Raw genomic sequence first — 15,908 nt, 5'->3', positions numbered from 1 at the left:
GGGTGATAAATTTACCAGTGTTGGGATCTTCTCCACTCTCAGTACTCGGGGTATTTGTCTGCTGTTCTGGACCATCTTTGATTTGGTTCAGTCTACTGAGAAGCTCATCTGCTGTTACCTCACCTGAAAAGATATTGCCATTAAAAAAAGACAAAAAGTAAATACAAGTAAAAATAAACAAATAAAAGTCTTCTACAATGAAGTTATTTCTTTATTGAATGTTTACATCAGCCATTTTATTCAGCCCCACCCCCTCCCCCAATATTCCAACACAAGGTAAGATGAAAACACTGTCACCTGACCTACAAATACAGCCAACACTTCTTGTGTGTATATAGACGCGCGCGCACACACACAAATATATAGATTGAATAAAATAATGGCAGCTATAAATTTAAAATAGCTAATATTAAATAGACAACTCCCCACCCCAAAAACGTAACACTGTAAAAATGATGGACGTAAAGTTATCACATAAGAGAAACACATGGGTCAGTACTGATTTTCACTCGAGCAAAGAGCTGTTTGCTCTCTTTGAAGACAGCATCATGACACTACTGAAAACCTCCAGACTTACCAGGGCATGCTATGGTCCAGTCAATGCCCTCTCCTTGCAGGGTGCTGCGCTAAAGGATGCTCCAAACTTTCGTACATTCCATCGCCCACTGTCCTGGGACAGAAAGGGATTGGTGCGTCCTCAATAGTTCGCATGCAGTGTTATTAAGAGCATAGTTACAAACCAAAAAGTTAGAAGAGCCGCCAAAACCACAGTTTGAGTCACAGCTACCTAACAATCATGGTACCAGCCATACCCCTTTGAAAACAATAAACTAACTTTTTAGAAGACAATGTGCCCATATAATGCACAAATGGAAAATGAAAGAGTTTTGACAAGATATTCCTGTTTTCCAAATTTTATCTTCAGCCCTATGTAACAGACTTTCCTGGAGGAAGCGGAATTATTCCTCAGCCAAACACTAACTAGCAATGGAGATGGTTTGGCTTCATGTTAGTGTAGTAGTCATTGAGTCTTCCATTATGTAGTATCTATTAAAGGCAGCAAGCTAAATTTTTTAAAACATTATCAGTCTTTACTCTTTATATTGTCCAAGTACAAAAATAGATGAGCTACACTATATGCATTTATATTACAGTTGTACATAATCTAGATTCTGATGAACGGGCAATGAAATTGATCAAACTAGTTGTTAATTAATAAGCTGATTAATCATTGCAGCTCTACTTCACATGTGTTCCTACTGTGTGAAGTTTAAATGAAAACCACAAAGCAATTTAGTAAGATTTGTGCTTATGAAGTCAAAATCATAAAATATGATGCACCAACTAAAGGACATGTCGCATGTTATTTAACATGCCAGTTAGCAACACAACATCAAAGTATTCATGATTGTAATTCTAGCCGGGCATAATTGGTAATAATTAGTGGTCGCTGATATATTTTATTGCTAATTATCCCCGTTGCTTGGCAAGTCAGCAGGTGCATTTCCGGAAAACGTGTTATTCGGCATTTCTTGGCCTATGCTGCACATTTTAGTAAAGGCAGAAACACCGCGATAGACAACAGAGTGATGAATCAGATTTGCATAGGATGTACAGAAAGGAAATGACACACTTCACCCAGAAACTCGTAATTTTTTTTTTGAGCGTGTCGGATGTCGGATCCCAATGTGTGCTGACTCTGCTGTCTGCCGCAGGACGCCATTTTATTGTCGCTATGAGCGATCACATGGAACCTCTCCACTGTTTTTACAGGCTGCCTGAACATGCAGATGTATTTTTTTTTTTTTTTTTTTTTCCACACTGGAAAAAGTCAAAATACTTTATTTTCAGGAGATAATGGACTTTCTATCAACATGCCAGAATTGTGAGAGACCTTTGTGAGGAGTTGACTGTGGAGCTGCTGTGGAAGCACACCAAAATAGCAGAGATGATCAGAAAGAGATAGCTGCTTTTGGAATTGGCCAAGAGAGTTCAGCAACCATGGCTCACTGGGAGTGGGCTGGACACACCTGCTCACACCAGCTGGGATTATCCTTCTTCTAAATCAGGACCACAATGGGAAAACATCTTATGCTGGCGGCTGTTGTCAGCCCCCATGCACAGCGGTGGGCTAAATCACAGCGGAACCATGGAGGACACCTGTCCACAGGAGGATGGCATGGACCTGTACATGGTTCTCTGGCTGGCGATCATGCGCCATCCTTGTGTGACAGTTCCAGTTGGGACCTCTTTGATGGAGTGGACTTGGACATTATTCTCTGGCTGGTGATTGCGCATGATGACTTCTTTGATGGTGTGGGCATTACATATTTAATCATGGAAATCATTCTACAAGTGGGTGAGTGCCATGTTCAGTTTTTTTATTTTTTATTTTACTTTGAGAGAGTCTGTCAGATTTTGGCTCTCGATGTGTGCGGAATCTGCTATCTGTACCAGAGCAGCACGCTGTTTTAACCCCGTTATAGCTCCCACCGTGACCGTCTCTGGTGTTTTTCAGGCTGCCTGATCAAATGTATTTCTTACATTTTTGACAGTTTCATCGATAACAACACTTATAAGCGTGCACAAAGATGAGCCTCTAGCAGAGACTGTTTTAAACAGGCTGTGTTTACAACTAATGGACATACACACACACACTAAAAAGCCTTTCACAGTAAACATGTCGTTTGATCATTTTGACACCTCCACTTGCACTGAACACGTTGGACATGTTCAATGCAATGGGCGCAGCAACGGGTGGAAATTTCTACGTCACTATCTGGCTTTTTGAAGAGCTGGTGAACAAGCAGGACAATTGCCATCTTGGATTTGCATCAGGGAAAAAAATGAAACTGACAAACTCAACCTATGTGCTCAAAGTGATGTTAATCGGTGAAATCACATGTTTGAGTCAGTGGCTGCAAAGAAAACCTGCGCCCTCTTGGCCCTTTCTGGAATACTTTGGACATCACTGTATTAGATAATAGCCAAGTGGCCTCTGCGTGCATGGATGTGATCATGCAAAAACTAGAGCAAGCTGACATTTGCCATTTGGTATGCTTATGTATTTTGGGCCAAGGATGAACGTTGCGAAAACAAAGTTGATGGGACTAATATTTTTAGAGAAATTAGCAATTTTAGTTAACGAGTAAAAAAAATGGACATTGTGCTGCAATGCACCATGGCAGTTCGGGATTTTGAGGTTTTAAATCTGGCATGCCCAACCAGTCGATCGCGATCGACCACCAGCTGAGTTCCAGTCGATCGCATGACACTGTTGTTGCTGTAACGGACAGTGCTGCTATAACGGATCGATGCAGAAGGTGGGAGAATTGCACCAATAAGGATGTCGGCTGCCGTTAAACACCATAAAAGAAGAAAAGCCCTCTTCTTCTTCTATGGTGCAGAGGAGAAAAAAAATTAAAATGAGAAAAAAATGTTTTTGAAGTAACAACAGCTTAAAGAGCCGAAATAAGTTACACTGTGGCCAAAAAAGGGTATGTAAACACTTCCTAGAGTCAGTATTTTTATTAATTTATTTTCATGCATTTGTTGCGTTTGTGAACGCAAATAGTGAGCCGTTAGCTCAGTTAAACTGACCATTAATTCTATGATTTACTGCTTTTGGTAAAAATGATGACTGCGTTAGAGATTTTATTTAATTTTTTTTTGTGTTCATTTTGTGTAATGTTTACAAAAGTGCCATGGATGAACCATTTCTGTAACAATTTATAAATATAATAGAGATAAACTGACTATTAATACTGTGATTTTCTGCTTTTGAGAAAGATAGCGGTCATTCTAACAGTGTTTGCGGTTTTATTTATTTATTTTCGTTATTCCATGTGCAGCTGGAGGACTGCTGCACACAGACAAAGGAAAATATCTGGAACGGTTTAATGAATTGTTGCCCAAAATTAAAAAACATTCTGAAATGTTCAAACCATGCAGCTTTTGGATTTAGCCTTTTTTATTTCTTGCCTCCTCTCAGTGCCATAAGTCCCACTAAGGTAGGGAACAACTTTTCCAACTTTAATTAGGCGTTGTGTAATTTGAGTTGTTCATTGTTGTGTTGTTACAGGCCAGTCCTAAGCCTACTTGTGCTTATTCTTTGCACATTTACTTCAATAATGCATTATTATTGTTAAAACTCGATCTTTGTGCCAGGAAGTTGTTATTATATTGGTGCACAATAAAGTGCAGCTACGCTACGGCGTTCGATATGGCTTGGTAGATCTTGATACACTGTCAACTTTAAACAGATTTCGGTTCAAAAAAGGTTGGGCACGCCGTTTTAAATGTTATTGTGTTTCATGTTAAACAGTGTTGCTAGTGTTACTGATTTATTGTGTTTTTGTAGATCAACTGGTTTAGTCAGTTATGTTTTATGTTGTTGCCATGAGTGAAATGTGTAGGGTTTTGAATGTCTTCCGCCACCGTCTGTCAGACTAAAAGCACCTGTTTACAGCAGCTGTGCGTGACTGCAAGCAAGCAACTTTGATCACAGCGAAACTGGACAGCTAACATTTGCTGTTTGGTATGCTTATGTATTTTTGGGTCAAGGATAAATGCTGCAAAAATGGAAATTTGATAGGACTATTATTTCTGAAGAAGCTGTGGATATTAGCTAACAACACTGAACAATGGATGTTGCTAACTAATTTCCAGACTCACGCCATTCCAGCAGGAGGTGGAAAATCATCTATAAATGTGTTAAAATACATGGATGACAAGAAAGTGAAAACACTTATTTCCATTGTGGTCCATTTAAAAATCAAATGACAAAATAGAAATTAAAAATAAAATAATAGCAATAATAATAGTGAATATATGATAACCTAAAAAAATTATAAATACATTAAGACCAATTTATAAATACATTATGGGGTGGGAAATTGTGACATAAAGGGCCGAGACATTGCAGGTTTTTCCTTGCTACCAATCACTTCAGCAGGTGATTTCATTAATGATCAGCTGTTTATGTTCAAGGGAGAAGCTCATCAGCAATCCACCTGCTGAGGTGATTGGTTGCAAGGAAAATCTGCAGTGTCTTGGCCCTCGTTGCCCACCTCTAACAGTAAATTAACATTAAGATATTACGCAATTAACAGGAAATAAAAAGGGTGAGTTCCTCTTCTAATTCATTCTGGACTGACACGCCATTCCAACTCATTACACAAGCTTTGTTTAATTTATTGCCACCCTTGAAAAATGTCAGTAACCTATTTTGTAAACACTACCCAATCTAGAGCCCGTGGATCCCCATGGGCAACATGCTAGTTTTTAATTTATTTATGGTGTCTTTTTTCCTGGTTGAAATGCAGATATGAATGAATAAATTGACCAGACTTAGGAATGTGCACATAATGCTATTTTGTTAGTCTAAAAAAATATAACGCATTGCTAAAATACCCTCAGCCATAGGAGCATTGTGTTATTTGTAATTTGCCATTTAGTTAATTATTATGATCCTATTGTCTTACGTACAATTTGTGCAAGTTCAAATAATCAGTTGTTCAATGTTGTGCAAATCAAGGAATATTTGCAAATCACCGTCTGTGCATTTGCACGTATTAATATTGAGAAATTTAACTCCATAGAAAGTTAGCTTTGAGTAAGTGAAAGTTACCATGTAAGCTAGCATCCAAGCTAGCATTCAGAAAATGTTTTGTAAATGACACAAGAGGTGTTATCAGGTTACAAGAACAGCGTTTTCAGTTTTAGAAGTGTTTATTTATTTCCAAAGGGTAATAGTACCAGGTTTATTTATTGACCTAAGAAAGGCTTTTGACACAATTGATCACAATATATTATTTCAAAAGTTGGAACTGTATGGGATCAGAGGGGTTGCTCCGAGTTGGATTAAAGGTTACTTACAAAACCGGAATCAGTTTGTTAAACTCGGGAACTACTGTTCTTCATGTGTGGACATCATTTGTGGGCTTCCACAGGGTTCTGTGTTGGGCCCAAAAGTATTTATTTTATAGATTAACAATTTATGTAAAGTTTCTGATCTGTTTAAAGCAGTTCTCTCTGCAGATGACACAAACCTGTTTTGCTCAGGAGAAAATCTGTGACAATTATCTGATTTAGGAACTGAAAAGATAAAGTTAAAGAGATGTTTTGAAATTAAATCATCATTAAATTTGTCTAAAACTAAATTAATGTTATTTGGAAATTATAAAAAAGACATACAAATTCAGTTAAATATACAAGGGTTAACATAGAACGTGTCAAAAAGAATAAGTTTTTATGTGTCATTGATGAAAGAATTAATTGGAAAGCTCATATTCAACATAAAAGAAGGTATCAAAGAGTACTGCAGTATTAAATAAAGCAAAGCATGTTCTTGATTGCAGAACACTACATACTTTGTATTGTGCATTGGTTGCACCCTACCTGACCATTATTCATTCTTAAAAAAAAAAAAAAAGAGCATTAAGAACAATTCATAATGCAGGTTATCGAGACCACACCAACCCATTGTTCATTAAATTTCAAATATTAAAACTTCAAGATATGATTTTGTTCAAGACTGCTCAATTAATGTACAAAATGAAAAGCTGGCGCTTGGATGACCAGGAAAGGTTTATGTGCCTCCATGTGTGGCCCTAGACTATGGAATAACCTGATGGATGAACTCAAACAATGTCCAAATATCAATCAGTTTAAAAAAATCAATATAAAGATGTCTTCAAGATATGTATCTGCTGAAGAAAATCGATTGAGTTTTGTGTGTTGCCAAATTGCAAATGTAAATTGGTTCGGTATCATTTGGATTGTGTCCTTTAAGACGAAGAGATTGAAGTGCTTGAAAATGGCAGTGGGAATAGTTTTTTTTTTTATTTCCCCCACTAATTTCAGATTAGATTAATTTTATTTTTGAAAGGGGTAGGTTTTAAAAAGCTTTGCTTCTGCATATACCCTTTCAGGCACATGGATGCATTGTTAATCCATTTTCTTTTTTCGTTTTAAGTTTTTTGTTGTTGTTTTGGACTGTGTGCGCTGAATAAATTTATTCATTCATTTATTGCTCACTTGCGTTTACATAATATATGAGAATCACACAAAACAAAAGGGTTTTGAAGAAGCCGGCAACTGATATCACAGTGCAGCTCTATGCTAAATGGCTGTCACCCGTGTCACCCAAGCACGAAATGGATCAGATAACAGAATGCGACTTTTTAAACCTCTTAAAATACATCAAGGTTAGCCATCTTCAAACTTGTCCAAGATCTGTGACCCAAGAATGTTCCCTGTGAATTTGAAGACTGTGGCAGTAACAGGACTGGACAGACCGACAGACGCCAGGTCTTCGCAATACCCGATGGCCATATGTTGGCCTCCGGTAATAAATGTCCAAGGTTCCTTATAATGTTCATCTAGAAATCATCTCATCTGAAACAATAACAGATAAATTATGGTTTTAACAAAGATTTCTAAGGAATCTTTTTTTTTTAATTAAAGCTATTTTAATTACAAGTTTTCTAATGTAAGAAATGTTTTTTTAACTTCAAAATGTACAGTAATCAAATTAATCTTGAGGTAAAGTTTTTGTAAGGATTTTCTTCAGAAAACTGCTGTGTATAAATTAACAGCTCTGTGACACAGTTCTGTACTCTGTCCTCTTCCGTATTTTAGCCCGATGTCTCATTTCTATTGGACACGTGAAGCTACGTCACAGCGCACAGTGGTGAAAGTTGGATTGAACTTTGACTGCGACAGCCACGTCGATGTCTGACAAAAAGCGGCAATGCACGCTCCAGGTGGAACAGCACACTAGCTCGAAACCATGCTGTGACTGTTTGCAAGAATGGCATTCCCATAACCTATAATACTTTGTGTGGAAGTTGTGGTCCCCATGAGGCGTTCCCAGAAAACTCTCCATGTGATGGGTGGGATTCAATTCAATTTATTTTATTTATATAGCGAAAAATCACAACATCACTGCTTCAAGACACTTCATATGAGTAAGGTTGAACCTTACCAACCCTGCTGAGCAAGCACACAGGCAACAGTGGTAAAGAAAAACTCCTGATGATAATGAAGAAGAAACCTTAAGCAGACCAGACTCAGAGGTCTGGCCTACTGCTTAGGCCATTCTTAGTTAGTTACAAGGTTTTTGTTTTGTTTTTTTTTACAAATTTTACAAGAACAAAAAAGACAGAAAAACAGAAGAGCAAAAAAAAAAAACAAAAAAAAAAAAACAGTCCTTAATTGAAATAAAAAAGCAGTCCATCATGGGTCTTCAGGTGGCTGAATACGTAAATCTTGGAAGTGAACTCTCGCCTTGGAAATGTTCACAAACTTTCAATATTGCACTCTGCTTGGAACTGTACAAATGCCTTTTCTATGACTACATTTTGACAACTTTGGTCCACAGATGGACCAAAGTTAAATAAAACACCCACATACGTATGATAATTCAGTGAAATGTAGTTTGCATTTTCATGTTGTCATCGTCCCAGTGTGTTATTTCAGACTATAAACTCAGTTGTAAATCCACACACCTCTGTTTTGATGGACGCTACAACCACAACCTGTGAGGAGTTTCTTCAGTTTTTTATTGACAAGGTTTCATCAGTCAGACAGAACGTTGATCAGAGCTGTAATGTTGTGTTGTCTGCTCCTCGTGCACATTCTGCTGTGCTCGAACAGTTTGAGCCCATTTCTTTTGCATCTCTCGCTGATGTTGTAAAACAGATAAAATCTACAAGTTGTCCTTTTGATGTTGTTCCAGCTAAGGTGCTGAAGGAGGTTTTTAATACTGTTGGGGCGGGTCTCCTAACTTTTATCAATGCTTGTCTTAGATCAGGGTCTGTTCCAGCTGCTTTTAAACATGCTGTGGTTCGACCTCTTCTTAAAAAAAACCTCACCTGGACTCATCAGTTTTATCCAATTTTAGACCTGTGTCTCATCTGCCATTTCTATCTAAGGTTTTAGAAAAAGTTGTCTTTTTACAGTTACAATCATTTTTAGAAGACAATCTCATCCTTGAAAAATTCCAATCTGGGTTTAGATCGCGACACAGCACTGAGTCAGCACTTATAAAAGTTCATAACGATATTACTCTGTCGGTGGATGCAGGGAATCCTGCTGTGCTGGTTCTGTTGGACCTCACAGCAGCCTTTGATACTGTGGATCACACAGTACTTGTTTCCCGGTTGGAACATTTTATTGGCATTCATGGTACTGCACTTAAGTGGTTTAGATCATATTTGGCTGAAAGGAGCTTTTCTGTCATGATTTGGGACCTTTCCTCATCAACTGCTCCTCTGTGCTGTGGAGTGCCGCAGGGATCTGTCCTTGGGCCGATTCTATTTTCTTTGTACATTCTGCCATTGGGGTCAATTATAACCCAGCACAACCTGTCCTTTCATTGTTATGCAGATGATCTGCAAATCTATCTGCCTGTGAGGACTAATGGGAGTGATGCTTTGTCATCATTATTTAATTGTATTCGTGATGTAAAGCAGTGGCTGTCCCAAAACTTCCTTTACCTGAATGATGGTAAAACTGAGATCATGGTGTTTGAGCGCACTGGCATACCAAATGTGGTAACACCAAATTTTGGTGCTTTGGCTAACTATGTAAAACCAGCTTTCAAGAATTTGGGAGTGATATTTGACAGCTGTTTGAGGTTCGATCAACAGATAAATTCTGTTGTCAAAGCTAGTTTATTCCAACTTCGCCTTTTGGCTAAAATAAAGCACTTTCTCAGTAGACGTGATCTTGAGACAGCCATTCATGCTTTCATCAGCTCCAGACTTGATTATTGTAATGCACTTTATTCGGGCATTAATCAGTCGTCTCTTGCACGTCTCCAGTTGGTGCAGAATGCTGCTGCTCATCTTTTGACAAACACTTTTAGACGTGAGCATATTACGCCCGTCCTGTACTCAATCCACTGGCTTCCAGTTCGTTTTAGAATTGATTTTAAAATTTTAATGTTCCTTTTTAAAGCTATTTATGGCCTTGCACCTCCCTACTTGTCTGAAATTTTAACTTTGCGCACCTACAGTAGGACATTAAGGACGTCTGGCCAGCTTTACTTAGATGTTCCAAGGTCAAGATATAAACGCTGGGGTGATCATGCTTTCGCGGTAGCTGGCCCGAGACTGTGGAATGAGCTACCTCTTGAGTTACGTACTATTCCTGACCTAGCACTTTTTAAATCTAAGTTAAAGACTTATTTAAACTGGCTTTTAACATTTAGTGGGGAGGTGACATGTTCTGTTATTTTTATGTTCTTTTTTATGTGTTGTTTTAAATTTTTATTTTATGTGTGTTTTATTTTTTGTAAATTTGTGTTTTTAATGTTAAGCACTGTGGACACCAGTCGGTGCTGCAAAGCGCTTTATAAATAAATGTTGATTGATTGAATGATGTGTGTTTCAATCAAAATGCTTGTAAATGCGCTACATTTAAAAGAAATACAATAAGCACCTCATGTAGTGGCATTTGATTAATCTCACAGATTTGTGTCACAGGATAAAAGGTTAATTACCTGGAGTGCCCAAGAGGTTATTGTCTCTCATAAGACGATAGTCTTCATCACTGAGATTGTTGACAAACTGGTAGAAGGCCTCCTCCCTGTCTAAGCGGTCTAACTGCCTTCTCCGCTGGGACTCGGGTTGGTCACTGCCACTTTGCTCTGAACTGTCAGACCCTTCCATTGATGCAGAAGGGATAGAGGCTGAAACACTGTCCAATTTGCACCAAGATCCAGTGACTGTAGAAAAATAAATGAAGAAAAATGTGTCAAATTATACTATATAAAAAAAAAAAAAAAAAAAAAAAAAAAGAGATGCTGGCTTGCATCTCTGTATGCGACAAAAATACCGTATCATGGAACATTTCGCAATAGTCTGTGATCAACTAAAATCTGCTAAGTGTAGTTAAATGGTGGCCAGCAATTAAATCACAGTGGAATAGACAAGTAAATCCTCAAGTCAGAGAGTAAAATGACCAACTGGGACTTAACTTCATACACTGAAGAATTGTCACATTAACGTCATCATAGGATTAGCACATTGGCATATATGTACATAACATTTCCTCATATCAACATATGTAAAATATGGCCACGTGTTACATAATATATACCAACACCGTTTAGAAAGAGACATTTCAAAATCTGTGTGGTGTTAGATTTTTGCTGATGAGAAAAATTTATTAATTAATTAAACTGGAAAAAGTCTACCAATGTCTGTTCATGATACACAACTTTAGGCTTCTTCATGATATGGTTACTTGACAGGAAAACATTACAACCAACTTTTTTTATTACCTGAGGCCATCAAATATGGCCATCAGGTATTGCGAAGACTTTACGTCTGTCTGTCCATCTTTCTGTGCTCAGCATAAGTCCAGTCCTATTCCTGCCAGAGTCTTCAAATTCACAGGGAACATTCTTGGAACACAGACCTTGGACAAGTTCAAAGACGGCTAACCTTGACATATTTTAAGAGATTAAAAAGTCGCATTCTGTTTCTATTTTTATGGTATGACCTCGCAGACGTTATCGTGGTGATGTCACATCCTGGTGTCAATAGCTGCTAACTTTGCTAAATATTACACCTTTATCATATATTATGTAAACGCTAGCGAGAAATAAACACTTCTACAAGTGGAAATGCTAATTTCTAACCTGATAACACCTGTGGAGTGATTTACAAGACATCTAGCGGCCGGTAACATGGTGACGTCACTTCCTGGTCTAGCTAGCTGCTAGCCACTTCATCTGTGTGCAAATATAACTTCTTTGTCATATATTATGTAAAAGCTAGCGAGAAATAAACATTTCTAAAACTGGAAACACTGTTTGTGTAACCTGATAAACACCTGGGGATTAATTTACAAGACAGGATCTTAATAATTAATGATTAATGTGAATAGAGAAGAACAGAATGCTTTTATTGTCATTATACACAAGGTACAACGAAATTAAAAGACAACTCCCATAGTGCAAGGGTGTAATAAGTAAATATAAAAAGAAATAAGAATACAGTATATACATGTATTTACAAAGGAGCCAGTAGGTGTATACGTATAAATAGAAGTCTGTACTATTCATTGCATTCACCTTATAACAAGATCACCTGTCTTGGCCAGGTCACTCTTGGAAAAGAGATGTCAATCTCAATGAGTTTTTTACCTGGGTAAATAAAGGAAATGAATGAATGACAATAACAATAAATGTATAATTAACTTATATGATACCAATTAAACAACTGAATTATAAAGAACACAATGCTCATACAGCCAAGGGTATTTTACCAGTTTTTAATATATATATATATATATATATATATATATTATGCTTGGGTTAAAATTAGGTTAGGTTGAGGTTTTAGAAAGGGTTAAGGTTTCTCCACTAGTGTGTAATGACTTCATGTCATCATCTACTGCAGTGTGTGAGATGCTGTTCCATAAATGGCAGGGTGATGGACTTGTGTGTTGGCGGTCTTGGGTTTGAAATCCACTAATGTTAAAGATTCTTATTTTTTCTACTTTGACTACTGCAGTAAAGACAGATAATTATAAATACTTTGGAACCACAGAAAGCATTTAAGAGTAACTTCAAAAGGTAATTTTGGCCCAACATATGGATACAAAAGTGAAGGTTTGCACATCATAATCTCATGCCCCAAAATGACCAATCAGAAGTGCTACTTATGGATAGAATTTTGTATTAATACAGCTATGTACAGACTGCCATTATTTTAATATCAGCGGTCAGCGTTGTACTGTAACTCATTATCTCACAACCCCACAAATGCCCACTCATTCATAAGTTGCCAAGTCCATTAAAAAAAAAAAACATTTTTTTTTAAACAAAGTCATATATGCTAACAGCAGCAACATATAAGTCCACTGTATTTTATTATACGAGGTGTATTATAAAACTAACCGGCAGTTTTATTTAAAAAAAAAAACTATATGGATTTGAATCACGTGCGATTACACCAGACATGCTTGAACCCTCGTGCGTATGCGTGAGTTTTTTCACGCGTGTCGGTGACGTCATTCGCCTGTGGGCAGGCTTTGAGTGAGCACTGGTCCAGCCCTCTCGGCTGAAATCCTTTGTCTGAGACGCTGCTGGAGTCGGCGCGCATTGCTTTATCAAAATTTTTCAGGACCTGTGAGGGATATCCGAGTGGACACTATTCGAGAAATTCTGCTGGTTTTCGGTGAAAAGTTTAACGGCTGATGAGAGGCTGTGGAGTTTCTTTCGCTTTAACGACAGCTCACAAAGCGGATCGGCGCGGCGCGGTCGGAGGTGGCGTCCGTCTGGCTGTTTCGAGCTGAAAACTTCCTAATTTAAGGCTCCGTTCACCCAGGACGTTGTCAGAGAACAGAGAAGTTTCAGAAGAAGTCGGCATGAGGAGTTTATGCGGACATTCCACTGTTAAAGGAGATTTTGTAATGAAAGAACATGCAGGCAAATTCGCCGAGTCGGTTCCGTGACGACGTCGCAAATCCGCAAATCCGTCTGGGCCGCAACAGGAAAAACACCTCCATGTTGAAAACCATTTGTAAAATTCAGGCTGCTTTTGATGGCTTTCAACAAGTGAGTATCTGAGAAATTGTTTAACAGCTGGGCATGTTCCAACTTGTCCGTTAAGGTTTCCAATGGAGGTGTTTTTCCTGTCACGACCCCCCCGCAGTCGGGTAAGGCCCGACATGCGAATCTGCCCGCACGTTCTTTCATTACAAAATCTCCTTTAACAGTGGAATGTCCGCATAAACTCCTCATGCCGACCTCTTCGGAAACTTCTCGGTTCTCTGACGACGACCTGGATGAACAGAGCCTGAAATGTGGAAGTTTTCAGCTTGAAACAGCGAGACGACGTCGCCTTGGAGCGCAGATCGCCGTCAGGCGCCGTGGGCCATCCTTAAAGCGACACTTACACACCAAAATCTCTCATCAGCCGTTAAAATTTTCACCGAAAACCAGCTGAATTTATCGAATGGTGTCCACTCAGTTGTGCCTTACAGTTTTAGAAAAAAATTTTTATCAAACAAAGCAGCAGTCTCTGAGCCATTCCTAAACAATGAAAAAAACGACGAGAGGGTGGGCCACTCCTCACTCAAAGACTGACCACAGGCGAATGACGTAACCGACAGGCGTGAAAAAAACTCTCGCATGCCCACGAGGGTTCAAGCATGTCTGATGTAATCACACGTGATTCAAATCCATATGGTTTTTGAAAAAAATAATAAGGTCGGATACTTTTCTAACAGACCTCGTAAATATGTGGTTGTTACAAGGTAGGCCTTAGGGCCCTGTCACACCTTGACGCTTTAGACAGCGTATGCCGACATATGAAGAATATGCCAAATACGTCAGAAACGTTATGCAGCTATCACATCGTGACAATTTAGCCAGCGTACACTGACAGCCCCATTTCCACCAAGCGGTCGAGGTCGGGACAGCACAGTATGATACATGTCAGAACGGTCAAGTCTGGCTTGGTTTGCATTTCCATATGCTGGCTCGATGGGCAAGGTGTGAGAGAGGCGTTACTGACATTCATACATGTTAACATTGAGGCCCTAACAGACTACAATAATACGCCTGTTTTTGAAGCTGCGTCTGCTTATTTGTCTCATGAAACTTGGCATCAGTGGCATTAGGACAGTAGTATAATAATAAATGCATATTTCTCATCTAAATCCTATTATTCTGACCAGCATAGTCCATTCATGAGATGGCAATCTAATTTTAGCTGTGATATGCAAACTTAAGACAAAACCTAATTCAGCATCCGTGAATGTACCCCTACCTACATCTACCAGACAATGTGCCACCAAGTAAAATTCCCTGTGAAAATATTGCATCATCATCATAAAGCAAAATAACTAAGGAACACTTGGTTTGACCATCAGTCACATGCTAATACAAAGTGAACATTTGCTAGCTAAGTAGAGAAGCTTGAATCTTCGACTGGACTGGATTGCTTGAAGTCAGACCACCAGAGCAAGAATTTTAGCTGAGGAAGCTTCTGCGATTTGAAGCGAAACGTCCTCGCGTCAAGCAACCCAGTCCAGTCGAAGATTCAAGCTTCTCTACTATGGAAACCACCTGGACAACTGAGAGCCTACACACACATTTGCTAGCTAAATGTACAAATGCCTTAACGCATAAAGACAAGTGTTGTCATATAAACCTATAGGATTTGTGAAAACAAAGGAAAGAGTTAGAAATTTCCAAGTCCCGATGATGGTCAAAGTCGAGATAAAAACAAAATGGCATCATCGAGCTTTGTGAGCATTAGCCGGCGAAGCTAAATAAAAGCGTGCTAACTTTGACGCCACAACTAAGTTCTTATTTACCAAAGAGCACATTAAAGTCGTCTAGTTAACACTGGCAATTTATATCCGACTCGAAAGTAAAGTGAATGACTAATCAGCTGGCTGTACTGGGGTTTTGCTAACTAAACGTGTTCGCTTCGAGCACCTTAATCGTGAACTCGAGTTAGAAATAGATACGGATCAGATATAGGTTATACTTATATTCGCGATGTAAACGAGCTTTCTGTTTAACGAAGCCAAACATGATAGGGAGTGGGGGCACAAAATGTTTTCTTAAAAATAGATTTATAGCCTTAACATTACCGCAGTAAGCAAACGACGTCAAAACAGTGACACACAGCTAGCTACTTAGCCGAAGCTAACACTAGCTGCTAAATGAACAAAGTGAAGCGGCGAGACAGTACCAATAAATGGCTGTAAAGTTACCTGTTCAATTAAGGTATCAGCAATATGTTTGGACTGTCCAGGCGTTCTTTCGATAATGTTTAATGCCCGCTTGATTTTTTTTTTTTTTTTTAGCTAAATACGACTTCAGGGTTCCATTTTCTTTCTTCGGAAAAGCTACAATTTGATGATCTTCCGGAACCTGG

At 38.6% G+C, this 15,908-nt stretch overlaps 1 protein-coding gene across 2 annotated transcripts in view; it reads right to left on the bottom strand.

Moving 5' to 3' along the window:
- Positions 1 to 15,908, bottom strand: part of rlim (ring finger protein, LIM domain interacting) — a 21,919-nt gene extending 6,011 nt beyond the window's left edge. Inside the window, exons 1-3 of one of the 2 annotated variants that reach the window (XM_034181285.1) lie at positions 15,745 to 15,908; positions 10,508 to 10,732; positions 16 to 123 (exon numbers count right to left, since the gene is read on the bottom strand). In XM_034181285.1, the coding sequence (XP_034037176.1) occupies positions 16 to 123; positions 10,508 to 10,676 (277 nt within the window). In that variant the 5' untranslated portion in view covers positions 10,677 to 10,732; positions 15,745 to 15,908. Of the gene's footprint in view, positions 1 to 15; positions 124 to 10,507; positions 10,733 to 12,085; positions 12,148 to 15,744 lie in introns of those variants that run through there. The other variant, XM_034181286.1, reaches the window with a different exon arrangement.

Source organism: Thalassophryne amazonica, chromosome 11 (assembly GCF_902500255.1).
Source record: "Thalassophryne amazonica chromosome 11, fThaAma1.1, whole genome shotgun sequence".
Taxonomy (NCBI): Eukaryota; Metazoa; Chordata; class Actinopteri; order Batrachoidiformes; family Batrachoididae; genus Thalassophryne; species Thalassophryne amazonica.
Note: the sequence above shows the minus strand (reverse complement) of the source record. Positions and strands in the feature narration are given on the sequence as shown.